This window comes from Zalophus californianus, chromosome 3, assembly GCF_009762305.2.
Source record: "Zalophus californianus isolate mZalCal1 chromosome 3, mZalCal1.pri.v2, whole genome shotgun sequence".
Lineage (NCBI taxonomy): Eukaryota > Metazoa > Chordata > Mammalia > Carnivora > Otariidae > Zalophus > Zalophus californianus.
In genome coordinates, this window is record NC_045597.1 from 51,644,763 (window position 1) to 51,670,892 (window position 26,130).

General features: G+C 44.4%; 1 protein-coding gene across 2 annotated transcripts; it reads left to right on the forward strand.

Moving 5' to 3' along the window:
* Positions 1-224: 224 nt before the first annotated feature.
* On the forward strand, positions 225-25,498 carry CNMD (chondromodulin). Of its 2 annotated transcripts, none has more exons than XM_027591474.2 (7): positions 225-421; positions 812-952; positions 5,732-5,872; positions 12,859-12,972; positions 17,271-17,424; positions 21,247-21,413; positions 24,958-25,496. In XM_027591474.2, the coding sequence occupies exons 1-7, from the start codon at positions 350-352 to the stop codon at positions 25,168-25,170; spliced, it is 1,002 nt and encodes a 333-aa protein (XP_027447275.1). In that variant the 5' UTR covers positions 225-349; the 3' UTR covers positions 25,171-25,496. The 2 variants fall into 2 exon arrangements, with proteins under 2 accessions (XP_027447275.1, XP_027447274.1); XM_027591473.2 differs by having other exon boundaries at positions 237-421; positions 24,955-25,498.
* Positions 25,499-26,130: the final 632 nt, after the last annotated feature.

A 26,130-nucleotide genomic window follows, 5' to 3' on the forward strand; every position in this document is an offset into this window, starting at 1 on the left:
ATCGCAGCTCTCAGCACCCTCGGCCTACCCATCCCTCCCCATCTCCGTCCCCACCGTGACACACTCAGGGTGCTCTGGGGGAGGGGGAGCAGTAGACAGGAGAGGGCGGGAAGGGGGAGCGTCCAGAACGCCAGATGAGCTCACAGGGCTGCTGGGGCGGGAGAGGGAAGGGAGGACAGAGGTGAGGCTCTGGAAGGGGCGGGGACCGCTGGGCTGGCCCAGGCGGGACGCGGCACTGTGTGTGCGCGCGCGTGTGCGCGGCGTTGAAATGCCCGGCCCGTCGGGGTAGCAGGACAGAGCCCAGGGCGCGCGCGGAGCCTCCCAGTGTCTCGCTCCTCCGGCCACAGCCATGACAGAAAACTCCGACAAAGTTCCCATCGCCCTGGTGGGGCCTGACGACGTCGAGTTTTGCAGTCCCCCGGTGAGTAGGGCTTGGAATCCCCAGTCCCGCTGCCGAGTCAGTGGAAACACGCAGGGCCCGGGCTTGGCGCGGGTGTCCCAACGCACTGCCCGGAGTCAGGGATTTGCGCCACCGAATGTGGGAGGCGGGTGCCCAAACCTGCGCGTGTGCAGGGGGCTCGGGACCCCAGACGGGCGCGAAGGGGAGAGCGGGACGGGATTCAGGAGGGGGAGTCCTGTGGCCGGCGGAGCGTGCACAGCCAGGGGGCGGCGGCCCTGCTCCGCCGAAAGTTTGCTTATCGCACATCCACACCTGAGTACAAGGGGCCTTCGGGAGGGAGCGCGGCGAGGGTGCCGGGGTGCGGGCGGCGCAGACGTGACCGGTCCCCCCCTCCCCGGCCCCGGCCCGCAGGCGTACGCCACGGTGACCGTGAAGTCCTCCAGCCCCGCGCGGCTGCTCAAGGTCGGAGCTGTGGTCCTCATTTCGGGGGCGGTCCTGCTGCTCTTCGGGGCCATCGGGGCCTTCTACTTCTGGAAAGGGAGCGACAATCACGTAAGTCCAGAGGGCGGCGCGCGGGGTGCGGACCCGAGTCCGGGTGCGCGGGCCGGGGGAGGTGCGCGGGGCGGCGGGGCCTTGAGGTCACCCGCATGTCCCCTTCTAGGTGGAGCCAGGGCGCTGGGCCGCAGGGGCCCTGTCGCCCCTGATGACGCTTTCCTCTAGGTCCCCCAGGGCACCTTCTCCCTTCTTCCACGCACCACCACCACGCTGCTTTCTGCTCTTGGCGGCTTCGTAGAAAAGCAAGCCGGAGCTTTAAGGGAGAATACTAAAACGTAGACTAGCGGGAGAATGCAGTGGACAGTTGGAGGAATGCCCTTTTCTGCGCATCTCAGCCTGGCGCCAGCAGCGAGCAGTCCTGAGACTGTGGGTGAGGCACCTCACCTCTCTGGCCTCAGCCTTGGAGAAGAAATGGAGCTAAATCATCTCCGAGGCCTTTCCCAGCCGAGAAAGGCTGCGGATTTAAGAACCTAGGACAAAGATAGTCCTAGGGAATATTCAGACCCAGTATCGGGGATGAATTTGACCTTTCAAGAGTCTTGGGGAGTGTTTGTTATTGCGTGTGACCTGTCCATGAATGCTCTCTTCTCTCTTGCCCTGAGGAAAAGAAATGGGCTAACTTCGTTAAAGGTGGCAAATCTCTTTAAAAACCAATTCTGGCCTAGTCACGTGTGCTGTAATGGTACATGATTCACTGATGGCTGTCCTCCTGTCTTTGTATGTAACTGTTTATTTTAAAGCTCCACCAGCTCTCAACGAGTATAAAAAGCACTTCTAACTTGACTGGGCAGAATTCCAGGGTGTTCTCTAAGTACCCTGAGTTTTGTTCACCTATGTAAAGGGGGGCATTTTATCTTGATGACCATTGCCAGGCCTGGTATAAGCTTATTTCGACTAATGGAAAAGAATTCCATCTCCAGGATGCACACAAAGGGCTTTTTCTTAATCCCTGCCCTCAGAGGATCTGTGACTGGTGTTTGTCACCCCCCCTCCCACTATGAAATTCAAAGCATGAACGAATTCCAGTACTTAGAAAAAATGGTGCTGAAAGCAATTCAACCATTTTACACATCACATCTTCTGCAATCACTGCATAATTTGTATTTTTAACTCAAATGCCTACTGTAGATAATCATGCCATTTAGCACTGAGTCTGTTTTGGAGACTATATCAAATTTACAAGCATCGATTTGTAAGATCAGAATTGCACAGTATTTTGTGTATATTTGAAAAGTGCCTTAATGTATTTGTATTTTAAATATAGAAGTTAGGCCAGATGCTCATGTTTGAAAGCAGCAAATCTGAACAGGAGAACAATTTCAAGATCTATATCTCCATTAATAGCAGGGTTGAGATTGTCATCCCTTGGGAAATTGTATGGTATTCGCATGTAAATGCTATCTTTTAGATGACAAAACCTCAGTGGTATAGGTCATTTGGAGATAAAAATAGCTTTGCTTTTTTGGGGGAGTGGTCGAGATTTTAGACATGATGTATATTAAAATGAATACCATTTGGCATTTAATTATTCAAGGCAAATACACTAACTGACAAGCTTCTAAAAGGAGAGACTGAATGATCATCCTAAGTGGGGCTCCCTCTCTTCATCTTGTATTTCACCACAAGAATCTGGTTCAAGAGAGAAGTATTAAATTCTAAGACTACAGAGCAATAGTGAATCACATTTTATTGCCAACAATCAAAGTTATTTCTATTTCCTGTACAGGCAGAAGAATGAAGAAAATCATGGTTTTGTTTGTTTGTTTGTTTTTACAAATCCCAAAATATTTGGTGCTGCTCTAGATTACTTACAGGCATTGAAATATGGGGAAAGCCCCATCAATAAGCGAGAGCTCACAACCATGCCCTGTGGGAGGAGGGGATGAGATCAGTGTTTGAGGCCTTTATTCTCAGACTGATTTTTCTAGATAGTGTCCCAAACATTATGTCATTAATCTTACAGAACCCAGGCTTCATTAGAAACTCACTAGCAAATATTCCTGGCCGTAAAGACACCACGCTGGGCAGAATTTTGGCAAATAATAAACTTCACTGTATTTAGAGACTCGTCTGAGGTGCCAACAGCAACATGGGCTCAGAGCAGACAATGTGATTACTCCTCCTCTAGCCCAGCCTCCTGAGCTCAGGGCCCAGTACTTTGGAAATAGCTTTGGACTGTGGACCCTCCCACCATGCACTTCATGAGGGCACAGACCTCTCACTGCTGCCCCGTGCACAGTGCGCTCCTATAGGATGGGCTAAGGCTAGGTGACAAATGACGCGAGTCCTATGGCTGGTCAGGGAGCTTCTGTGGTGCAAAGGTGGCAGGGGTGGTGGTGGAGGAAAGTAAAATTAGGACCACAAAGCACCCTTCTAGTGTTATAATTTTGTCTCCTTAATTTTGCGAAGAACTTGGGAACGGTTCATTTCTGAAATTTTGCATTGCCTTACTAGTAAAAGCTTATGTGCAAACAATGAATCATGGAATACTGCACCAAAAACTAATGATGTAATATATGGTGATTAACATAACAATAAAAAAATAAAAAAAAATAGAAAAAAAAAAGCTTATGTGCAGTGCTTTCTCACACACACACACAAAGCCTCTAATTGCACGAGCGAAGGATGTTTGTTGCAGCAGGAACTCACACAAATGTTGTCTGCCATACTCCTTTTGACCGTCATACTTAGCCCATGTGAAGAGTGGCTGCTCAGAGAGCCCAGGGACAGAACAGAGCCCGCTTTCTAAACCTTACCTGCAGAAAGTACCGGCTCAGCCAAAGAAAACAGGTTTCCCAAACTGGGCTGATCACGAGGACCCCCTGAGATGCAAAATGCAAACAGACTGGTGGGCTCTGTTCCAGCTCTGCTAAATCAGAACCGCTAGAAGTGGTTCTTATGATCAGGCCAGCGTGGGGGAGAGCTTACTGCAGGGATCCAAGTGCAGGGGGGAGGGAAGGGCACGGAGAGATGGGTCGGCTGAAATAGCATGCCAGTATTTTCTGTACCGCTGAATGAAGGCTGTTGCCCGGAAGGGGACTGGCTTGCAAAGCCATTTCTACATCTCTGCTGGTAAAATAAAACTGTGCTCTGTGGGTCTCATGATAATGAGTTTTCTACAAGTAATAACCTGGTAATAACCGATACTTCTTCCGGTGTCTGTCCATGTAGCAGTCTTTCTTCATAATGAGGGAGAAAATCAGACAAACTGAATCTGAGCTATTGGCAGTTCTGACCTACTGACCTGACACTAAGTAGCAAGTGTCTCTCATCAGTTTTCAGTCCTTCCTCTTTAAAGATTTTATTTCTTTTTAAGATTTTATTTATTTATTTGACAGAGAGATAGAGACAGAGAGAGCACAAGCAGGCAGAGAGGCAGGCAGAGGGAGAGGGAGAAGCAGACTCTCCGCTGAGCAGGGAGCCGGACGCGGGGCTCGATTCCAGGACCCCGGGATCATGACCTGAGCCGAAGGCAGCTGCTTAACCGACTGAGCCACCCAGGCGCCCCTAAAGATTTTATATCTTATATGTTATATAAGATATAGAGAGATACGCACACACATATGCTTCTAAGTCAGAAAAAGGAAGAAGAAAGGCAAGGGAAGGGAAGACCCACCTACTACCCCACAACACAGAGAAAGTTCTAGCAGGGCAGCAACACACTGAGCAGGAGCAGTGCGTGAATTATTTTGTAAGTTAGTGTACTAACAAGATGTCTAAACTAAGAGACCCCTTTGGATGATCTAATTTAGCGGTAAACTAAAAAAACTATTTCATGGAGTTGTTTTTCTTAAGATTTTACTCGGAAATCCAACACATAACACAGATAACAAGCAGAGCCGCTCTGGCTAAATTGTAGGTGGACAGGAGAGAAAGGACGACCCTCAAAGTCCCACCTGCTCTGGGCCACCTCTGTGAAACCTCAAAGCTCGAAGGACGTAAATGAAAACTATCTCTGAGGCCCAGAGTCTTCACTTTACACCCAAGGCAACTCCCAAGACCCAGGGATAAGTGGTGTGGCCACTCGTTTTTCTGATTCGTGGACCAGTGCTCTTCTCTGATGCCAAGTCTCCCTCCCTTCTTCCCCCACACGTCTCCTAACAATATGCCCTCCAACACCAGATGCCTGTCCCACAGTCATTAAAATGACTAACTCCCACTTTGAGCTGAAACAGATGTGCACATTTGACCTTGCTATCCACACATGTTGCTCTCTATCAGGCATATCCCAGCCCTGTCTGTAGTCCTCACTATATGCCATACCCCGGGCCGAATCTTAGCCAGAGGATTTTTAAAAACCTTTCAAATTGAGGTGCCACTGCAGACTTGTTCGGTTAACAGCCCAGTTAACCATTTATCCATCGATGGCTCTCAACTCTGACTGCAAAGTAGAATTGACCTAGGAAAAGAAAGATCTTTGTCCAAGCCCCATCCCCACAGGGTCTGATTTGATTCATCCAGGCGGGACACACATGCACTGTAGCTGGAGATTCTACTCAGGTACCTGTATGCACAGCCAGGATTGCAAATCACTGAGCTATTTGAATAAGTATTGGAGACTTCCAAAGCTTTTACTTTTAAGGTATTTCTTAAAGAAATTATTGTATTAAGTGATTGGTGTATGGATGAAGCCCTCATATACAAATATATTACTATTAACGATGATTCAGTGTATCTCTAACAAATGTGAAAGCTACCTCATGTACCGCAGGTCTAAAGATAAGCCCCGAATTGCTCTAAAAGGAAAGCATCCCTGACTCCTGTGTTCACTTCCAGATTTACAATGTCCATTATACCATGAGTATCAATGGGAAATTACAAGACGGGTCAATGGAAATAGATACTGGGAACAACCTGGAGACCTTTAAAATGGGAAGTGGAGTTGAAGAAGCAATTGAAGTTAATGATTTCCAGAATGTAAGTATATTTCATGCATTTAGAGAGTTTAACCAGGCAAGCCTGGAAGGCCTTCCCAATCCAGGGAGAAGCAACATCTCTCACACACAACCAAATGGTAACCGTTCTTTACGGCAGTCATGGAGCCACTAATTCACATACATTATGCAGCATATTGTCTCTGAGAAAGACCACTCTTTGTCCTTTATAGTTTCAAAATGAAAAAAACAACACCCTGGCACTGAAAAGAACAGGTACTTGGAACTCTATAAAAAGTCTTGGCAGAAGGACTCAAAAGAGCTATTTCTTTCCAAGCAGCTTTCTGTAACACAGTGAATAAAATGCTCAAAGCATCCCAGAATGTTCCAAGGTCTGAAACATGAATCTGCAGAGAGGAGGGAAATTGTAATGACCTAACAATCTCATCAACAACAGGTGGGATCTACTTACATACTTCTCCCCATTCTTCAGATTTCCCATTTAATCCAGAAAATTAGCATGGAGAAATTCCCCTGTCATAATCCTATGTTTTCTGACCATGGCCAATTACAGATAAAACATTCGAGTCTCCTTTGAAAGGGGCAAACACATTTGTTTTCAGAAGTTCACTTTACAGGCAATTTGAGACCTCAAGCTCTGCGATGGTCCTTCAGTGCTTCGGTGTACATCCGCAACACAGTGGCACTTGGGGCCCTCTCTCCTGTTGGCCCACGTAAATATCTTATTCTCTTCATGTTCAAAGATGAGGAAAAGGCATCACTGTTTGTGTTCTGTTACACCTGTAGATGGAGTAGGTGAGACTCGATAATGAAAAAAGGCACTTGAAAATAATGTCTCTTCTGATAGTTTATTGGCCTACAAACATCTCATCAACCCATCTTGCTCCGATTGATGAGAAAAACTAGAGATGCTTTTCATTTGAATGAAAGAACTCCCCTTGCTGATGCCAAAACGCAGTTCACAAGTCCTGTTGAATACCAAACAGATGCTAACCTTCGAGCCCCAGTGATGGGTGATGTTAGGTATTCCTTGCTGATGGCAAGGACTGGCTATGTTTCAGAGTGGGCTCTGCCTGGCGGTGAGGGGGGAGGGGTGGGCTCTGCAGCCCTGGATGTGACCTGTTAGTTGGAGCTTTGAAAATGGTTCTGGTCAATGCACAAAGATAATTTCTCTGGACCTGTTAAAGGCTTTTACTGCTAGATGCAGGACAAGGTAAAAGCATTTTTTCTTTGTACTGCTCAACGAAAGATGACAAAATGTGGCTCCCACACACACATCATTCAATCCAGAACAGAACTGAATACCTATGATGTGTCACAAGATCAAGATATGCAAAGGGAGCTAGACAGATGAATAAGAAAAGATCCATCTCTCTCAAATGTGCATGAATCAGGAATACACTTTTAAAATATTTTAATCCCAAACCTATATTTCTGTTTTATAATCCTTCGGTTCTAATAATGGTATTGATTGTGTTTTGTTCTCATAGGCCAACAGGACCACAAATATTTTATAAACTGATCAATTCTCTTTGATAGCTTCCACATTTCTCTAAGTCAGAACTGGTGAGTAGGACATTTTTTTGATGGATAGAACCAGTTAGGGGTTTAAACAAGCCTGGGCTTTTGAAAACACATGAGTCAGCCACGATGGTACCTGCACTATTACTTTCTCCTATATTTTAAACCACCCATCAGATTCGAGAGGTGTTTATCAAGGCCTACTGTGTGCAGAGGACAGTGGGCACAGGGGATATAAAAACGACTGACACTTGGTCCCTCCCTCAAGGACCTTACAGTCCAGGCCAGGAGGCAGACTGCCATGCAGAAGTGACTTCGGGTCCACCTGGGAAACGTGACAGAGCTATGAACAAAGTGGAACACACTGCAGGGGGAGAGGGAGGGTAAAAAAAAAACCCAAAACAGAATCAGACTTATAAATACAAAGAACAAACTGATGGTTGCGGGGGGCTAGCTGCTTGTAACTAGGGGGTTGGAGCCGAGGCTTTACAGAGGTGATGACAGCTGAATCAGATCTTGAAGAATGATTAGGATTTCAACTAGCAGAGACGTAGGAGCAGGGCTTTCCAGACCCAGAGAGGAGTGCTGAATACAAATGCACAGCCCCACTCTTCAGTTCTAAGTAGCCCAGTGTGGCGAAAGGTGGGGAAGGGGAGAAGAAGGGTGGGGGCAGATTAGGAAAGGCTCCAAATTGTGAACCGTGAACAGTCTCCCCTGCTAACCTAGGACCCCACCAAGATTCTAGTAGAGCCAATGGGGAAAAAAAAAACCCTCCTGAGAGGGAATAGCCCTGAACAAAGGGCTCTAGGCTGTACACTGTGAAAGAAAAAATTTTTCAGGCCACTTGTTAAAAAAGGGAAGGCAGATCATATTCAAAAGGAACTACTACAGTGGGGTTTTACAGTAAGGGAGAGAGATTGGGTTCAACTCTGAATACAATAAGGAAAAGTGGGAATTTATAGCCAAGGAGTAGGGTAGGGGTATTGGTGGATAGAAAATTACTAAGAGATAGAGTGGTTCTTTACTAAACTGAACCAACAGGATTTTTGCTAAAGGCAAGCCAGGGTGATCAGGTATCAAGGGTGGTCAGACCAAGGCCAACTCAGCAGGATTCTTGCTAAAACTGTAATAAACTGACCAAGACAGAGCCCATGGTTGGGGCCTAGTCAAAAGGAAGACTCAGAGGAGACTGACTAGAGGTGGGTCAAGGAGGGTCTTTGTCAGTACCCCAGGGAATACAAAAAGAGGTTTGTTCAGAGTGTATGAGTTGCATTATAAAAAGTTTTACCCTCAAAAGCATCAATGCTGTTGGTTTAAGCCAACCCATCTGGCATAATGACTCACTTATATAACATAAAACCTGGTTAGAAATTATATACAAGTGTTCACTACCCAATTCTTTTAATTGTGTATATTTGAAAATTTGAATTTAAAAAGCTGGCGAAAAAAAAAGATTAAAAAAAATAGTGTAACCTACCTGGTAGATAGGTTAGTGATTTCAAAAATCAATATAACCCTTCCTCAAAAAATTAAAAATAGAAATACCATTTGGTGCAATAATTCTAGTACTAAGTATTTACCCAAAGAATATGAAAGCATTAATTCAAAAAGATATATACACCCCTATGTTTATTGCAACATTTTTTACAATAGCCAAGATATGGAAGCAACCCAAGTGTCCATCAATAAATGAATAAAGAAGATGTGGTGTATATATATATAGTGGAATATTACTCAGCCATAGGAAAGATAAGATCTTGCTATTTGCAGCAACATAGATGGACATTGACAGATTTATGCCAAGTGAAATAAGTCAGAGAAAGACAAATACCGAATGATTTCACTTACATGTAGAATCTAAAAAACAAATAAAAAAAAAAAAAACCCAAAACAGAATCAGACCTATAAATACAAAGAACAAACTGATGGTTTCCAAAGGGGAGAGGGATGAGGGGATGGGCAAAATGGGTGAAGGAGAGAGGGAGAACAGGCTTCCAGTTATGGAATGAATAAGTCACGGAGGCAAAAGGCACAGCACAGGGAATATACTGTATATGTGATAGGTTGTACGGTGACAGAGGGTGGCTACACTCGTGGTGAGCACAGCATCACGTAGAGCCTTGTTGAATCGCTATCTTGCACACCTGACACTAAGGTAACATTGTGTGTCAGCTATACTCAAAAAAAAGTTTACAAAAATCAATATGGCCCCAACTATAACACCAAAGAAAAATAAAACAAAAGTAATTTATACTATAACTTGGACTTCCGGATGCGAATGCTCAGCCTGATGTAACTCAGAAACATCATGACGTCATGGGCTTGCTCCGGTAGGTACATGACTGTCAGTGCCACAGCCGAAAATGCAGCCTGACTGAAGTGTGTGCTGGCAAATTAAATACCAGGCTATTTTCTCAAACAGTGAACAAACTACCATTTTGTCTCCATTTTCAGAGTAACTGCATTCTTCAGAATGCCCTTGTGCGTTGAGACTGTGCCAGAAGTCACGCTGCGTTGACATGTAAAAGTGTGTTAGATTCTAGGCACAGATCCTTCCAACCAGGTTTTCCAGGCAGGTCCCGGGGCACTCAGTTCTTCAGAACTTTTTTTATCTTCACTCTGTGCGACCCGGGCCCCCCCACCCTGGGCCCTGCCCACAGAAGGCCAGGAGAGCCCCCGTTTTTGTGACAACCAAAAACTCCCTGGAAGATTTCCAAAGTGCCCTCTTGGGGGAAGGAGCCCTTCTTGGAACCTTCTGGTCTAAGCCACAGAAATCCATGAGATCCTCTAGACAGAAAAAATGGGCAGCTAAAATGAGATCGCCTCTTACTTAAAAAAAAAAAAAATGCTAGAGCATTGGACTCTACACTTATTATCTTTGGTAGCAAATTTCTTCATTATGACCAGCTTCTAAGGCCTTGTTTGTTTGCAGAAATACGAGGTTTGCTTGGCTTTCCTGTGCTTTCCCATTCCCTCTGTTTAATCTCTTAATATATCTGGCTGCTTGATATGGATCTGTAGCCAGACAAGGTGGTTAATATGTGTGAATTCCTTCCCACAGGACCCATCCCTGTGGGGTTTCAGTTCTCTTTGCAGCATGTAGACCATCAGAACTAACTCAATACTAGATTCACATTCAGGGCTGTGAATCCTTCAACAGAATCAGCTCAGTTCTTTGGGGATATGGTAATGGTGATATGGTGTTTCCTCCCTTGCAGCTCATATTCAGAGGATATGAGGTTTGCAAGTGAAGAGAACACAGGTCGTCACCCCCCCCCCCCGCCCACTGCATTGTATTTTTCAAACCATGAGCCCTAGATTTACATGCAGAATAAGAGCAGCAGGTGTTCAGGAGAGAGCAGGGAGCAGTGGTTCTCAGATGTGTTCCCTGGGCCACCAGCGGCCGCAGCAGCACCAAGGAGCTTGCTGGAAATGCGGAGTGTCGCCCCCATTCAGACTGACCGCGTCAGAAACTCTGGGGGTGGGGTCCAACACTGTTTTATGGATCAAGTCCTCCAGATGATTTTGATGCAAGGGGAAGTTTGTGAGCTGATGGTACAGAAGAAACTTGGATTCGAAGGCTGTGTCTTAGCCCGTTCAAGCTGCTGTAACAAACACCCAGCGCCTGGGTGATTTTGAAACACCGGAAATCTCTCACTGTTCTGGAGGCCGGGCAGTGCGAGATTAAGGCACAGCAGATGAGCATTTCTTGCGGGCCGGCTTTCTGGTTCACAGTTGGCCCATCTTGTGTGTCCTCACAGGGCAGAAGGCGTGAGGGAGCTCTCTGGGGTCCCTTTAAGGAGGGCACTAATCCCATTTGCTTAGGGCTCTGCCTTTATGACCCAATCACCTTCCAAAGGCCCTATCTCCAAATACCATCCCATTTGCGGGGGGTAGTTTTCAACATAGGAATTTGGGCGAGGGAGCAAAAACATTCGGTCTATAGCAGGCTATTTCAGTCATTTAACAACTTTGTTACCCTGAATAAGTTCTTTTCTCCCTAACCTGGTGGTCGGTCACCCTGGCTATACCTTAGAACCATGTGGGGAGCTTTGAAGCCCACTGCTGTCTGGGCACTTCCCCAGGCCAATTAAATGGGAATCTCTGCCGAGAGCCCCGGGCATCGATGGTTTTAAATCTCTCCAGGTGGTTTTGGCGCAGGGAGTCCCTGCTCCTGGAGTGGGCAAGAATATGGCTAGCCCCTCTCCCTGGGTAAAAGGTGATGCTAGGACTCATGTGTCACATATGTGAACATGGCCCATTAGGCCACAGGCAGAGCATGAAGAGCTTTAGGAAGAAGGAGTCTTTCCTCCTCTGCACTCTGGCATGCCCCCCCCTCAGCCCTTGTAGGGCTGCTGGCTCTCAGATTACATAGGGTAGAACTTGCCATGAATGTCCTCTGTTCTTCATGGAACAGGGCTGAGTCCTGAGCCAGGACCCCGAGATTTCTGATGCTTTTCTTCCCCCCACTCTGCTGCACTGACGCTGGAACAAGTCCCATATCTTCCTGACATTTGTCTCAACTGAACGGATCAGCAAGTTGAAATGTTTGGATTTCTGTGGGTGTCTGCTGTTATGGCATAAAATCTGTAGACCCTTACCATTGTTTCTGGCCACTCACTCATCATGAAATCCACCAGCTTTCCACCAGGATGGAAGTAAACACTCTTGGGACAGAATGTACAGTCAGGCCTCGTGCACCTGCCGCAGCATCGGGGCTGAGCGGTCAGCTGAGCCTGGAGCCCTGAGGCTGACGTTTCCCTTGAGGCTGGTCGCTAGGCTGACAAGGAGGAGACATTGTTTGTATCTCACAGGGGACAAAAACAAAGCATCCAAGTCCCTCCGGTAAGGTCTAGGAACAAAGGTCAGCTCCTGGTGGTGTAGGAAGCTTTACTATTTCCCTGGCTCGGTGACTTAGGAAAAAAAATGTGAATTCATGGAATTAATGAATTGGGCCCACCTCTTCCGAGAACCTTTGTGGGATCCCCAAAAAGATTTGGATACTAATGTCAAGAGGCTTATAACTGAGTGGGGACAGAACCTTGACAAGGAGTGGCCACACAGGCACAGAGAGCTAAGCGCCAGATGAGGGAATGAAGGCTGGAGGTTTGCAGAAGTCAGGGGGAGGAGGAGCCCGCTTCTTTGCCTGGGAGGATCCGAGGAAGCTGCCTGGACAAGGCAGCCTTTCACTGGAGCCTGCCAGGGTTGATGGAGCAACTAACACACTCCGTCCCAGCTCACATGCCCCTGGCAGGGGTCTCCCCGACCACACTGTCGAAAGTATCATCCTGTCGTTCCTGCCTCGCACTCTGCTTTATTTTTCTCCGTGGCACTTACCACCACCTGACTTCGCCTCTGTTCTTTATTTTTGGTAAATAACGCTAAGAGGTAAGCTCCATGAGTACTGACATCCCATCTGTTCTGGTCATCCTTATACCTGGTGAATAAATGAACAAATGGATAGATGGATAAACTTTTCTTTCCTAGGGCATCACTGGAATCCGTTTTGCTGGAGGAGAGAAGTGCTACATCAAAGCGCAGGTGAAGGCTCGCGTTCCAGAGGTGGGCACCGTGACCAAACAGAGCATCTCCTCCGAACTGGTGGGTACCCTCGGCATGCTTGACAGCAAGGGGGTCTGACAGACATCGTTTGACTCCACAGCACTTTCTGTCTCTGGTTCCTGGATAGCTTCATGACCAGAACATAAGTTCTATTCCTTCTCTACTGGAGAAATTAAAAACCTATTTTGGTCCTACTTGTTGATCCCCAGAGATCATATTTATATGATGTAGTAGCCTTAAAGGTTTTGGTAAAGCATATTTTAAAGTGCATAAAGGGGCTCAGTCTTCACATGGCCCTTGTTTGCCTAATGTTTTTTTTGGGGGGGGGACTGTCTGATTAGTGATGAAAACAATATAAAGGACTTCTCATGACAGACTCTCCAGTAAAAGGGCCTCAGGAGCTTTCTAGCCTCAGTTCCACTCAGTGTGGGAATTCCTCCTGAAAATCTCCAGCGGCTGATCACCACACCTGTGCTGGAAAGTAACGACAGGGCCCCCTTCCCTGGGCGCCAGGCAACTTTCCAGCAGGGGGGGGGGGCGCGGGGCGGAGTTCAAACCCTTGTGCCTACTCTGAGCTGAGCTGGCTTCCCCTCCAGTTTCTTCCCCTTGGGCTCGAGTGCAGCCCAATTAAGCTTCTTAACATGTATTAATTCCTTTCCTACATCTCAGACTCGTGAGGTTTTTTAAGCATAATTCTTCCATTTATTATGAACAACTTGCCTCTGAGCTTGATTTTATAAAAATTTACTTTAAGAATTGCGCAGAGTTCTAAAGACACATCTAATACCTTAACGTTTATCCGATGCTTAGGGCTTACGAAGTGGTCACATGCATTATCGTGCTCCATTTGCATTGTGGCGGGGTGTAGTGGGAAGAAAATAGACTTTGTGGAGTTAGGAAAATGTGGGTTCAAATCCCAGCTCTGACGTTCGCTATGGATGTGGCTTCAATTCTTTGCGCCTCAGTTTTGTCATCTACAAACTAAGGGTCTGCCTCCTGTCCCCGGGGCTTAGAACCCACTGGATAATGACTACCCGGTTGCTGCTATAAATTACTAATTCCATTATGATCAGCTTTGGTTCTCCCTGCATCCCTGAGAGGGAGGTAAAGCCAGAATCAGGTCCCTTAAGGCAAAGGAAGAAAAATAAGGGTAAGCAAAGGTGCCTGGAAACTGCCTGTTTGCTGTCACAGAGAACAGCCTCAGGTGTCTCAGAACAAAACACAAGCTACAACAAACTGGTGAGTTTTTAAAGCTGGCCGTTATAGTACAGACTGTAAAAATGACACCCAGCCCGCCTTCGTTCTGAGCCTTGAGCTTCTCTTCGTGCATTACCATTTTGTTACAGTCCCATCACTCAATTTCTGCAATGCGGAATCCTTTACCCGTGTTCTCCATCAACGGACCTAGAAGCAATTCTCGTCTCCTGCCTTCCCAAAGAGCCAGCTCTCCAGCCGCAGCTGACCGAGATCTAATCCTAAGTTTGCAGTACTTTTCCAGAGCCTTTTAAAAACAAGTTTTTTTTGTTGTTTTGTTTTTTGGGGTTTTTTTTCCGGATTTTTAAAAACAATACTTGGTCACTACAGAAAATTTGGGAAATACATAAAAGAATAGAGAAGAAAATCACCCACGGTTGCTTAATTCCACAGATGTTCATGTTAATATTAATGTTTTGGTGAATTATTTTTGTGTGCGGGTATGTGTGTGATATTTTCACAATTGAAGTTATATTGCTCTACATTCTTATTACCCTCACTTAACTTTAGTTCTTCTAAAATGTAGATTATAATGGATATATTACATGTCATCAGATGGTTATAATTTGAAAGTCTTTTATTCTTGAATACTTCAGCCATCTTCAGTTTTTCACTCTTTCAAATAACAATTCAGAATAATTATTTGAATATAGAAATAATTCACGGTGATGAACGGTTTAGCATTTTCCAGCTTTGTCTGCATCTGATTCTTTACTCAGACCATAGAGGCTAATGATTTTTCCTGTGTTTGCGTTGTTTCTATTGTGCTTGGTGGATCCTCTGGTGGACAAAGCCAAATTCAGGCAACATGTTTGTGTGATAGGAACGTGTCTAGCTGTCAGTAGCAGAAAACTACACTCAAGAGTGACTTAAACACAAAAGGATTTGTTTTCCTCCATAGTGGGCAATGTGGAGGGAGGGGGCTGCCGGCGTTGGCTAGGGGGCCAGCACTGCTGATGTTTGTGGCCTTTCCATCCAACCGTCAACCATGCATTCAAGTGAGGAAGTCAGGAAGAGGTTGAGCAGTGTCGACCATGACTTCCCTTCATCAGGAAAAGGAGGCTTCGCAGCTCCCCCAGCATGCTTCAGTGTGACCTGCATGGTCTAGAACTGGTCACGCAGGCACCCCTAGCTGCTGGCGAGGCTGAGAAAGCGAGCAGCCAGCGTCTCTCCTGGGGGCGGGGACACTGCCGCCTCACACAGAAGCAGGACTGTGTGGCAGGGGCAGGGAGAGGTGAGATGGGACGGGCAGCTGAGGCCGTGTGCCCCAAGTTGACTGCACATTGCCAGCTTGTAATATGCATAGGTCTGCATTACCCCTACCACCCCACTCTCTCCCCCACATACTTTAGGTTATGAGGGGGTAGATTTATGCACCACTTGATCTCATACATTTTTCATCAGTTTTGTATAACTTTAAAAAGCTGCTATACCTAAAGAGCATTCATTTCCTGGATTGAGCCATTTAATTTAAGGTAAATAACTGGATTACCTGAGTGTTAGCTTCCTCCAATAACTTTAAGTTGTTTGAATGCAACCATAAGCCTGGGGGAGAAAGTATAAATGAAGTGCTGCTTTTAGCTAAAAATATGGAGAAAACATTTTAATTTCTCCAACCTATTGCAAACTAATAAATATATGAAAGGAACAACCTGGCAAAATAAATTTGTCTCCTGGGTTATCAGAAGGTTCTCAGCATCTCACTGTAGAAGAAAATCCAGGATTTAGCTTTGAAATCTCAGTGGTATGCTTGATGCGAGGAACATCTGAAATGTGTTTTGTTATAGCTGGGAAATGTAGAAATGGTTTATGTTAAATAATACTTTGAACTGAAGACATTAAAGAACCAATCACTTGCTTTTTCCATTGTTGTTCAGAAGCTGCAGAACAAAACCCCAAAGGATTTTCACTTCAAATGAAGGGCTCCTCTATCCTTTATAGGATTTCAGAGTCCGTTCAATTGCTTTTCCTCAAAAAAATCTTTGATCCAAAACATCAGATTAACCTAAGTCTCAAAGTTGGTATCAAGTAATTTTCACTTCCACTAAGGACACTCAGTATTCACACATTTCAGTTATCCAAAGGCAGGGCGACAAGAGGAGCAAAGACAATACTGTGAAGAGAGTTACAAAGACAAAAGACACACACCACACCACATACACATCCCATAGCCCCACACATACCCCCCTACACATACACACCCCCCCACCCACCCCACACCCTACATACCCCACATACCACACACCCGAAATCCCCTCACCACACACACCCAACCCTATACCCCCCTATACATACACACCCCACACCCACACCACACACCCTACATGCCCCCCACACACACCTCCCCACACACACCACACATACCCCACAAATATCCCCCTACATATACTCACCCCCACCCACCCCATACACCCTACATACCCCCCACATATACCATACCCTCCATACACACCACAAATCCCCACACAGCACACACTACACACACCCCATATCCCCACACCACATACACACCCCATAGCCCCACACATACCCCCTACACACACACACCCACACACACCCCACACCCCCACACATACCCCCTACACATACACACCCACACACACCCTACATACCTCCCCACATACACACCCCCCCACAACCCCACACATACCCTACATACTCCCACACCCACCCCATACACCCTACATACACCATACCCCCATGCACAAATCCCCACACAGCACACTACACACCCCATAACCCCACACATATCCCCTACACACCCACCCCCACACCCCACACCACATACACACCCCATAACCCCACATACCCCCCTACACACACACCCCCACACCCACCCCACACACTACATACCCTCCACATATATCATACCCCCCCATACACACAAATCCCCACACACAGCACACACTACACATGCATCACACACACACCACACACACACATCAAACCCCCTCCAACACACACACACACAGTTCTCATTAAGTTTTTATTAGGTGAAATAATCTACCAGCATGTGACTCTTAATACACAGCATGTTTCACTGTCCTCTTTGCTCAATGCATTTCATTTTTACTTACTTGCAGGAAGGCAAGATCATGCCAGTTAAATATGAAGAAAATTCTCTTATCTGGGTGGCTGTAGACCAGCCTGTGAAGGACAACAGTTTCTTGAGTTCTAAGGTCTTAGAACTCTGTGGCGACCTTCCTATTTTCTGGCTTAAGCCAACATACCCAAAAGGTAACATTTTAAATCCTCTTAATGGGAATTCTGTTTGTGTGAGTTTCCTGTGAGCCCTTCTGCAGGCCTGAGACTGTACAAGGAAGATACATCAGGATGCCTGCCACAGTGTCTCAGTAATTGGCAAGAGAGATCAAAGAGAAGGAGGGTGACTGCCATGAATGTTTTAGGGAAGGGACAGCAGCAGGGTTAACAGGAAGTGGATCAGGGAGACAGAATACCACTGCATTATCTGTCATTTTTATTTATGACACTGCCCCCTTCTTTCTGCTCTGCCCCTTAATCTAAGTTGTTTGCACTTTCCAATTTTACGTTTTTTTATTCCTACGGCAGAGAATCAAGGGACTAAGAAGCTGTCATACTGCTGAATCTTTATTACGTTCAAATCTAGAATTATGGGACAGTCAAAAGCTGCTTTGGGTATAGGTTGAGATTCTTCAAGTTCAAGGCTTGAGCATCGGCTTCCAGGTCTGTTGAAAAGAAATGAAGGGCCCCTGGGGTTCAGAGCTAGCCCGGAACATACCCTCGAGCTATCTGTGGGTGGTGAAGGGCAAGTGAGCCCTGAGGGCCAACTCTTTCCCCGAGTTTCTCCGTCCCCAGGGGTCCTTTCACTCCTCACCACCAGTCACCCCACTGCCCCCATCCTCCAAAGGCCTACTTTGTAGCTGTGGCTCAAGTGTAGAAGGCCTTTCTCCCAGCGCAGCTGAGCTACACTCTGTCTTCTGAGAGATATTATTGGACACAGAGAGAGCGGCACGGAAACCAAATACAGGCATTAAAACCACCGAGCTCAGGAGGGGCAGCGGGCAGTGACTATCCTGAGAGAGCAGTTACAGTTTCGCCAGATGAAAGAAGTTATGGAGATAGACAGCTGCACAGCGATGTGAATGCACGGAACGCCCCTCAACTGTACAATTAAAAATAGTCAAAATGGTAAATTTTATATTTTACCACAATTAAAAAAAAATCTCACCAGGCTTAGAAAGTCCAGGCTTCTCATTCTGTTATCACTAATTTATTCCTACAGGTCACAAGTCTCATTATGTCCCAAAGCTTGGATAAGATGGTTACTTTCTGGCCCAGGCAAAGCCAATAGGATCCAATTTATAAGCCACTGGCAGTAGCCTCTTGGAGGAGAGAGTTGAGAAGGATCCTGAGGCCACATGCAGGCTCAGTAAGAAGTGCCATGAGCAGTGTCTGTCACCTCTGCAGGGGCTGGAGAGGGCTGCCAAACGGACTGTCACTTTGCCATCCCTGCTCTTGCTGCAGTGTGTGCTCGCAACTAACAATTCTATGGCCTTTTGCCAAGTGCTGGCTTCTGATTTCTCACCTGCCTCCACATGGAACGAGCCTTCTTGCTTTCCACCTCCCAGGAACTACTCCAATACCTGTCACCTTGTCCACTCAGGCACAAAAGCCTTTGACTCTGCTACTACGTAGAGTTCTAATCACTTTCTGTTTGAAGACAAGCCTCTTATCCAGTTCATTCATTCATTGATTCAACACACTTTTTTGAAGGCTTATTACATGCCATTTGCGTGCTCTCGGTAATTGGGATGCATTGATGCAGAACGGACAAGAATCCCTGCCCTCAGGGAGTTTACACTGTAGCAAGGGGAAACCATAAACACACACTAAATTAAAATAAGAAAATCATATGGTAGGATACAAGGTGCTATGGAAAAATAACAGAGCAGGGCAAAGAGGGTGGGAGTGGAGATGTGAAGCCGGTGTTAGTCTGACTGATAGGATGAGTACCTTTACCCTTTGGCAGAGTATGCTCCCTACTTCCAAGATGTAGCCTGGCCCCTCACTGCCCACAGCATGACCACAGCTTAAGTATTCAATCATCATGACACCCACCCCAGAATCACACGTTATGTACAACAGCAGAAAAGTGGAAACCACCTAAATGCCCCAAGTTGGAAAGGGTTAAATAACTGTTGGGTTAGCCATAGGGTGGAGTATTACACACATTAAAGATGGTGTTTTTTTTTTTCTTCAGTCTCTCATAAATGCAGTCACATTTAATGATAAAATCAAGAAAATAAAACCCCCTCTGAAGATGCCTGGTCCCTAACACCTAATTCTAATAAAAGCTCCCCAAACTCCAGGGCCCAGCAACCTCTGCTGGGTCCTCAAGCTGGCAGGTCATCAGCCATCATGCAGCTGTATTATCAGAAACAGTGGCAGCTGGACAAGTTCAGAGGGAAGAGTGACAGCTGGTGGCTGCGGAGCTCTGGCTGCACGCCAGCTACCAGTCACTGTGCTAGAGCTTTAGGTTTTGTCCCGTCACTCTTTACCAACAACTGTCCAGGTAACTACAAATATTCCCATTTTATAGATGAAGAAACCAAGGTTCATGGAGATTTAATAACTTGCCTGAGGTCATTCAGTTTGATAAAAGAAGTGGTGTTTGGATTTGAATCCAGGGCTCCCTGATGCCTCTCCAATCATGAATTCAGAAACCCAGAAGTTATCCGTGGAAGCTCCCCATGGCTGTAAAGCCCATCTAAGTTCTCAGAAATAACACAGCATGATATAATCATCACCTAACATGAGTGATTATATGCCAAATGTTATGCTAAAACCCTCAGACACAGCTCTAACCTCTATCAGTACTCTGTGAATTGGATATATTATCTCCATTTTACAGATGACAAGAGTGAGACTCAAGAGACACCAAAGCCAGTGCTGTGTGGTACTTCCCATGTGTGTTATTCAGCAGCCGTGGGTCATGCTGCAGGCCCCCTGTGGTGGTGTGATGGGACTAGAGCACTGGGCTGGGAGCCAGAGAAGTTCACGTTTGGCTCCTGTTTCTGCCACCCATTCTGTGATCTTGGCCAAGTCTCTTGGTCTTTCTGAGCCTTGATGCCCTTGTGTATAAAAGTATCTGCTTTTTCTATCCCACCCACAGCATTTTAAAAGACTCAACCAAGATAACAAATCTCCTGAAAATTATAAAGCTTCATACATATACAGTCAATCCATTAAGAATGCGCTCAGGGCTGGGGTGCCTCATTGGCTCAGCTGGCAAAGCATGTGACTCTTTATCTCAGGGTTGTGAGTTCAAGCCCCAGGTTGGGTGTGGAGTTTACTAAAAAAAAAAAAAAAAAGAAAAGAATGCTCAGGACTTCAAGTAGCCTTGAATACCTGATCATCGGTGGTTTCGATAAATACAGGTTTTTGTCAGAAGTCTGGAGGTTGGTTTCTGGCATTAGTAGCTACTCAGCGGTATCACCAGGGCTTTTTCTAGCCTACTGTTTTGCTACCCATACCATATTGGTTTATCATCCTTGTGCCTATCCCTCTGGTCACAAATTGGCTCTCATAACCCAGGTATGTCTATGTTCAAGAAAAGAAGACAAGACAGAGAAAGCTGTTTCAGTCCTCTTTTCCCAAGAAAGCAAAAGCTTTCCCAGAAACTGCACCAATATATTCTGCTTACATCTCACTGGCCAGAAATGTTCCATCTGGTCTCTCTTAATTGGAAGGGAGGCTAGGGAAACAAGTGGTATTTTACTTTCTCAGCCCCTATAGGAGAGGCAGGTAAGGAAAAAGGATTGAGAATGGATTTTTGTTAGCTATCTCACAATATAAAATGCCTCAGTTGGGACTATAAAACCAAAACTTGGTTATCTGTATGTTTAACTACTAACCCAAGACTCTGGAACATGCTTTATTATTTTAAAAATCCTCAATACAAATTTCAATAGACAAGACTGTGTTTTGATACCCCTTTATGCTTTTACCCATATAATCATAGTACTTCCTTAGTTATCCAAATAAATGAATTAACTTAGAACAATTTTTTTTTTTCAGAAATCCAGAGAGAAAGAAGAGAATTGGTAAGAAAAAGTGTTACAACTACCACAAGAATACCACACAGTGGACCACGGGGCAACCCAGGCCCTGGAGGACCAAATAACAAAACCAGACCCAGTGTTCAAGAGCATTCAGAACCCTTCAATCCAGATAACCCTTACCACGTACGTACTGATGTTTTCATGACTGCTCAGATGAATCCCTTGAACGTAACATTGAAGTGGTGGTTATTTCTACTTGAGGTTTCAAATGAGCACTTAATAGTCAACTTAGATTTTTACTCAATTATTTAAAAAAATGCATCTGAATTTGTCACAAAGTTTATAAAATGAGGATAAGACACTTAAGCATGGTCTCTGTGGTGTGAAATCCAGTTTGGTTGTAAACCTTATTCAAAGTTGTTTTCTGTGCTCTCCCTTTATTGAGTCACAGGCAAATCTGTAAAGACAAATTCAAATCACGAATTTGATTATTCAAAAAATGTTTCCAAGAATGTGCCCTGGGGACAACACATGGAATGAAAGTATTCTCTTTCTTCCTTTATATTCACTTTATTCACCCATTCAACAGACATTTGCTGAGAACCTGCTCTTTTCCAGGCCCTGTGCACACAGACAGGAGTTAACTTCTGCACTTGGGGGCTCAGTCCAGGGGGGAGACAGATTCATATACACAGATAAAACAATTTAGACTGAAACACTGGGCACTGGTGTTTATTAAGGATGGCACTAACGTGCTAAAAACTTCTCAAATCCTCAAAAAATATTATTTAACATAAGTGAAGGGAGCAAAAGAGTAATACGTAAATTTTTTAACTAGTGTTTTAAATGAAAAAAGGTATACAATGAAATGTGTTTCCCTCCCACCTCACTTTCCCCAGAGCAATACATTAATAATAGCTATTTGCCCAGTTTTCTTTGCACAAGAAAGTGTACCACACATTTAACACAAAAGAGCATACAACACTTCTATACCCTTTCTTTCTTTCCAGTTACAATATTTTGGAGATTTTTCTGTATCTCCTCCATACATCTACCTCATTCATTTTAATGGCCACATCATATACCATTGTGCAGATAGATGTACAGAAACTTAACTAGGTTTACTTTGGTGGACATGTAGATTATTACCCTTTTGCTCTTATAAAATACTATTAATAGTATGCAACATTGTACATGCCCCACACGGTCATGGAACAGAGTAAATGAGGTAACACCGGCAAAGCTCTTAGCACAACTTGGTACAACGTAGGCATGACCTTGCTTGGTATTAACTATTAGTCTTATTATACCTCTTGTACACGTGTTGGAATTTTTTTTTTTATTTGAGAGAGAGAGAATGAGAGATAGGACGAGAGGGAAGAGGGTCAGAGGGAGAAGCAGACTCCCTGCTGAGCAGGGAGCCTGATGTGGGACTCAATCCCGGGACTCCAGGATCATGACCTGAGCCGAAGGCAGTCGCTTAACCAACTGAGCCACCCAGGTGCCCTGGAATTTTTTTTTTTAACATAAATACGGATGTATGGGTCTACTGGCTCAAAGGAGATGGGAATTTTACATTATTTAATGGAGGATGCCAAATTGTCTCCCAAGGAATTAAACCAGCTATGGTTTAATTCAATGGTAATGAAAGGGACTCATTATCAAACTTCATAAAAAAAAAAAATCTTTACCAGTCTAAAGTATATCTTCTTGTTTCATCTTGCCTGTCTTTACGTGTTAAGGTTGAGCATCTTTTTATAGGCCAATTCATTTGCATATTTTTTCCTGTATAGCCTATTCAGTACTATACTGTTTCATGTGTTAAAAATTTATTTTCTAGTTTATCATTTTAGACTAACATATTTTAGAAAGATTTAGAGCAAAAAGTATTTTTTAAATGACCCAAGGCTTATTGGAAAATTCAGGACACCACAGTACTTCATTCCCTAAAGCTCAAATAGTAAAAAAATAAATAAATCTGAATAGGCAAACAGAAAATTTAATATAGTTTCTTCCCCAGGTAGCTGGGCTAGCTAAATCTGGTTCAAAGGAGAGGGCATCAGCCCCTTCACAGAGGGCAGGATGTGACTTTGCCTTGCTTTCAGACTTGAGTGATCCATTTTCTTTGAAAAACTCCCAATTCTATCAGTTTTCCCTTTATTTCACACTCAGCTTTAAGAAGAAACATCTCCCCATGATCTCAGTCCTTCACATGTTCCTTTAAGGAAGTATTCTGGGGCAATAACCTGAGATTTCCTCCCAACTTTCAAATCCTAACAAACCTTTGTTGAACCCTCAGATGAGGCCATGTCTCAACCGACAGGCTTTTGACTCCCCCTACCCTGGAAAAGTCAGCTACAATCAGTAAATGAGGTGGTTTTCTTTTTGCCGTCCCAGATGAACCTAGTTCAAGAGATAAGGGGGAAAAAAAATAGCAAGTCTGAAGAATAAAGAAAAAAATGGTTTTAGAGAGTAAGGCAAGTATTTTGATGATAAAATCTGAACATAAGCTCTATCAGATGGTGTTAAGGAATTATCAATTTTGTTAGATATGATAATGGCATTGTAGTTGTGTAGGCAAAGTACTGTTTTAGAGGCGTACTTTAATGTATTTATGGGTGAAATGTCACAATACCTTCAGTTCTCTTTAAAGTCACTTCAAAATTTAAAATACTTCAGAAAAGGTCAAGCACGTTTGACAAAAGATTAGCAACTATCAAAACTAGATGATGTTCAGCACACAATTTTCTCCACTTTCCAATATGTTTGATATTCCTAATAATAAAAAGCACCCCCCCCAAAAGTTAAGATTTGTTTGTATACCAGCAAAGGTGATAGGGTTGCAAGGTTCACTTTGCTCAAGCCTAACCTATGTTTGGTGCTACATCTCCCCAAGTTCAAGTCCCTCAAGGAAAGAGACTTCAAGTGCATAAAGAATACACATTAAGGGCTTCTTGGCAATATAACTCAGTAACATATTAAAGAGAATGCAGAATCTAAACCCCTAGGAACCTATGAAAAGGAAAACCAGATAGACTTGCCAGAGGGCAAGTTCCTTCCAGTTCTGTGGTATCTCCGGCAGTGAAAATGTGGATTGTGTAGGTGATTTTTACTCCATGATTTTGTTTATGTAGTAATAATGGCACATAGAAACTAGAAAATGAAGTTTAAGGTCTTGAATTTTTAGACATTATATGGTGCCTTTTCCTGAGTGTTATAGACACCTTCAGGTTGAAATGAAGGCAGAATCTAAATGACGTCAGTGTTAGCCAGTGCAGTTTTAACAGCAACCTGTTAGCCTACATCAGTGACTTTTCAAAAGGTGCTCCAAGAGCCCTGGAGGCCAGCAGTACAAAATGGCACCAGTGTTCCACTGACTCAGTTAGTAGTGGCAGAAATGCTACTTTTGAATGTTTCCTTTTTGTTTGCCTAACTTAAGACAAGCTGAGTCACTACTGAGTGGGAATCATGGCTCATTAAAGGCATGGAGAAACTTCGTAATATTAAAAACAAAAAAACCACCCTCCTGCCAGTGACAGATGGAGGTTCCTTGATGTTTTAGAAGGAATTCTGAATTACAAGGTTATATCAAGATTGAAAACCTCTTACAGAAAATTATGCTCATTTCTTGTACCACTGAAACATTCAGGATCTTATTTTAAAATAATGTGCATGCTAATTCTCATTATGAAGAAAACATAAATAATTACCTTTTAATTGACAGCAGCAGGAAGGGGAAGGCATGACATTTGACCCGAGACTGGATCATGAAGGAATCTGCTGTATAGAATGTAGACGGAGCTACACTCATTGCCAGAAGATCTGTGAACCCCTGGGGGGCTACTACCCATGGCCTTATAATTATCAAGGTTGCCGTTCAGCCTGCAGAGTCGTCATGCCATGTAGCTGGTGGGTGGCCCGCATCTTGGGCATGGTGTGAAATCACTTCTTATACCAGGTGCTTGTACCATAAAAACTAACTCAAGAGACAACCAGAGTATGAGGGATCTTGAGGCTGAAGGAACCACAAAGTATTTTATGCAATGTTATTCAAGATACTTTTAACAAAAGCTCTCAATTGCTTTACAGAACTTTATCCAGAAGGTGCAAATGTACTGAAAGGGTAGTTTAACTCTAAAATGCCATAACCATCCTTTTATTACTTGCTATTTTTTATTTGCTTTGCTTTGCCAATAAGGCCTACTTATATGACTAACTTCCCAAGCTACTTTGAAATAAACATGAAAAATCACTTACAATGTCAAAGATCTCAGTTGTACACTTTTCTTTTTAATCAAGTCACTTAAGTAATTAAGTTGGTTTTGGTTGTTATTTATACAGATTTCCTCCATCGTTCTTAACCTTTATTGTTCTTCCCAGTCTTGCAAATGTACTCCAAAGTCCCCACATAAAAACACAAACAAAAAAGTAAAAGGGGACATATAATGGAATTTACCCAAGAGCAAGCACTATAAACTTGCTTTTAGCTCACAGGTAGCTCACAGGAAATCTCTAATTTACAGTTTGTGCTGGCATGTGATTAACAGGTGGCTGCCCTATGTCAGGAGTCACCCCATGGAAAAGAGCATCAGTATAAAGAGGGAAAATGAAGTCAAAGTAAATCTGACTTGTGGGAAAGGACTTCCATTGACATTCTGAAAAGCAGGTCTTCACACCCTTTTCAATCTGTTAAGTGGTCACTGGGCATGAAGCAGAGTGATAGCTACCTTTGTAGTACACATCAGGCTGGTGATGTAGTCCAATACCAGTTAAGTTACTCTCATAGTAATAGGACTGACAGTAATGCCTGGCAGATCTGGCTGAGAGGAATGGCTTTATAATGACATAAAGTCTCTTAGGAACAAGGACTGTCTTTAGAAACTTTAGAAACTGAAATATT

Excerpts from the sequence above, each read along its gene's own strand:
- CNMD (XM_027591473.2), top strand. The coding sequence starts at position 350 with ATGACAGAAAACTCCGACAAAGTTCCCATCGCCCTGGTGGGGCCTGAC. Across the intron at positions 17,425-21,246 it reads TAAGCCAACATACCCAAAAG|AAATCCAGAGAGAAAGAAGA; the intron begins GTAACATTTTAA and ends TTTTTTTTTCAG. Across the intron at positions 21,414-24,954 it reads ATCCAGATAACCCTTACCAC|CAGCAGGAAGGGGAAGGCAT; the intron begins GTACGTACTGAT and ends TTTAATTGACAG.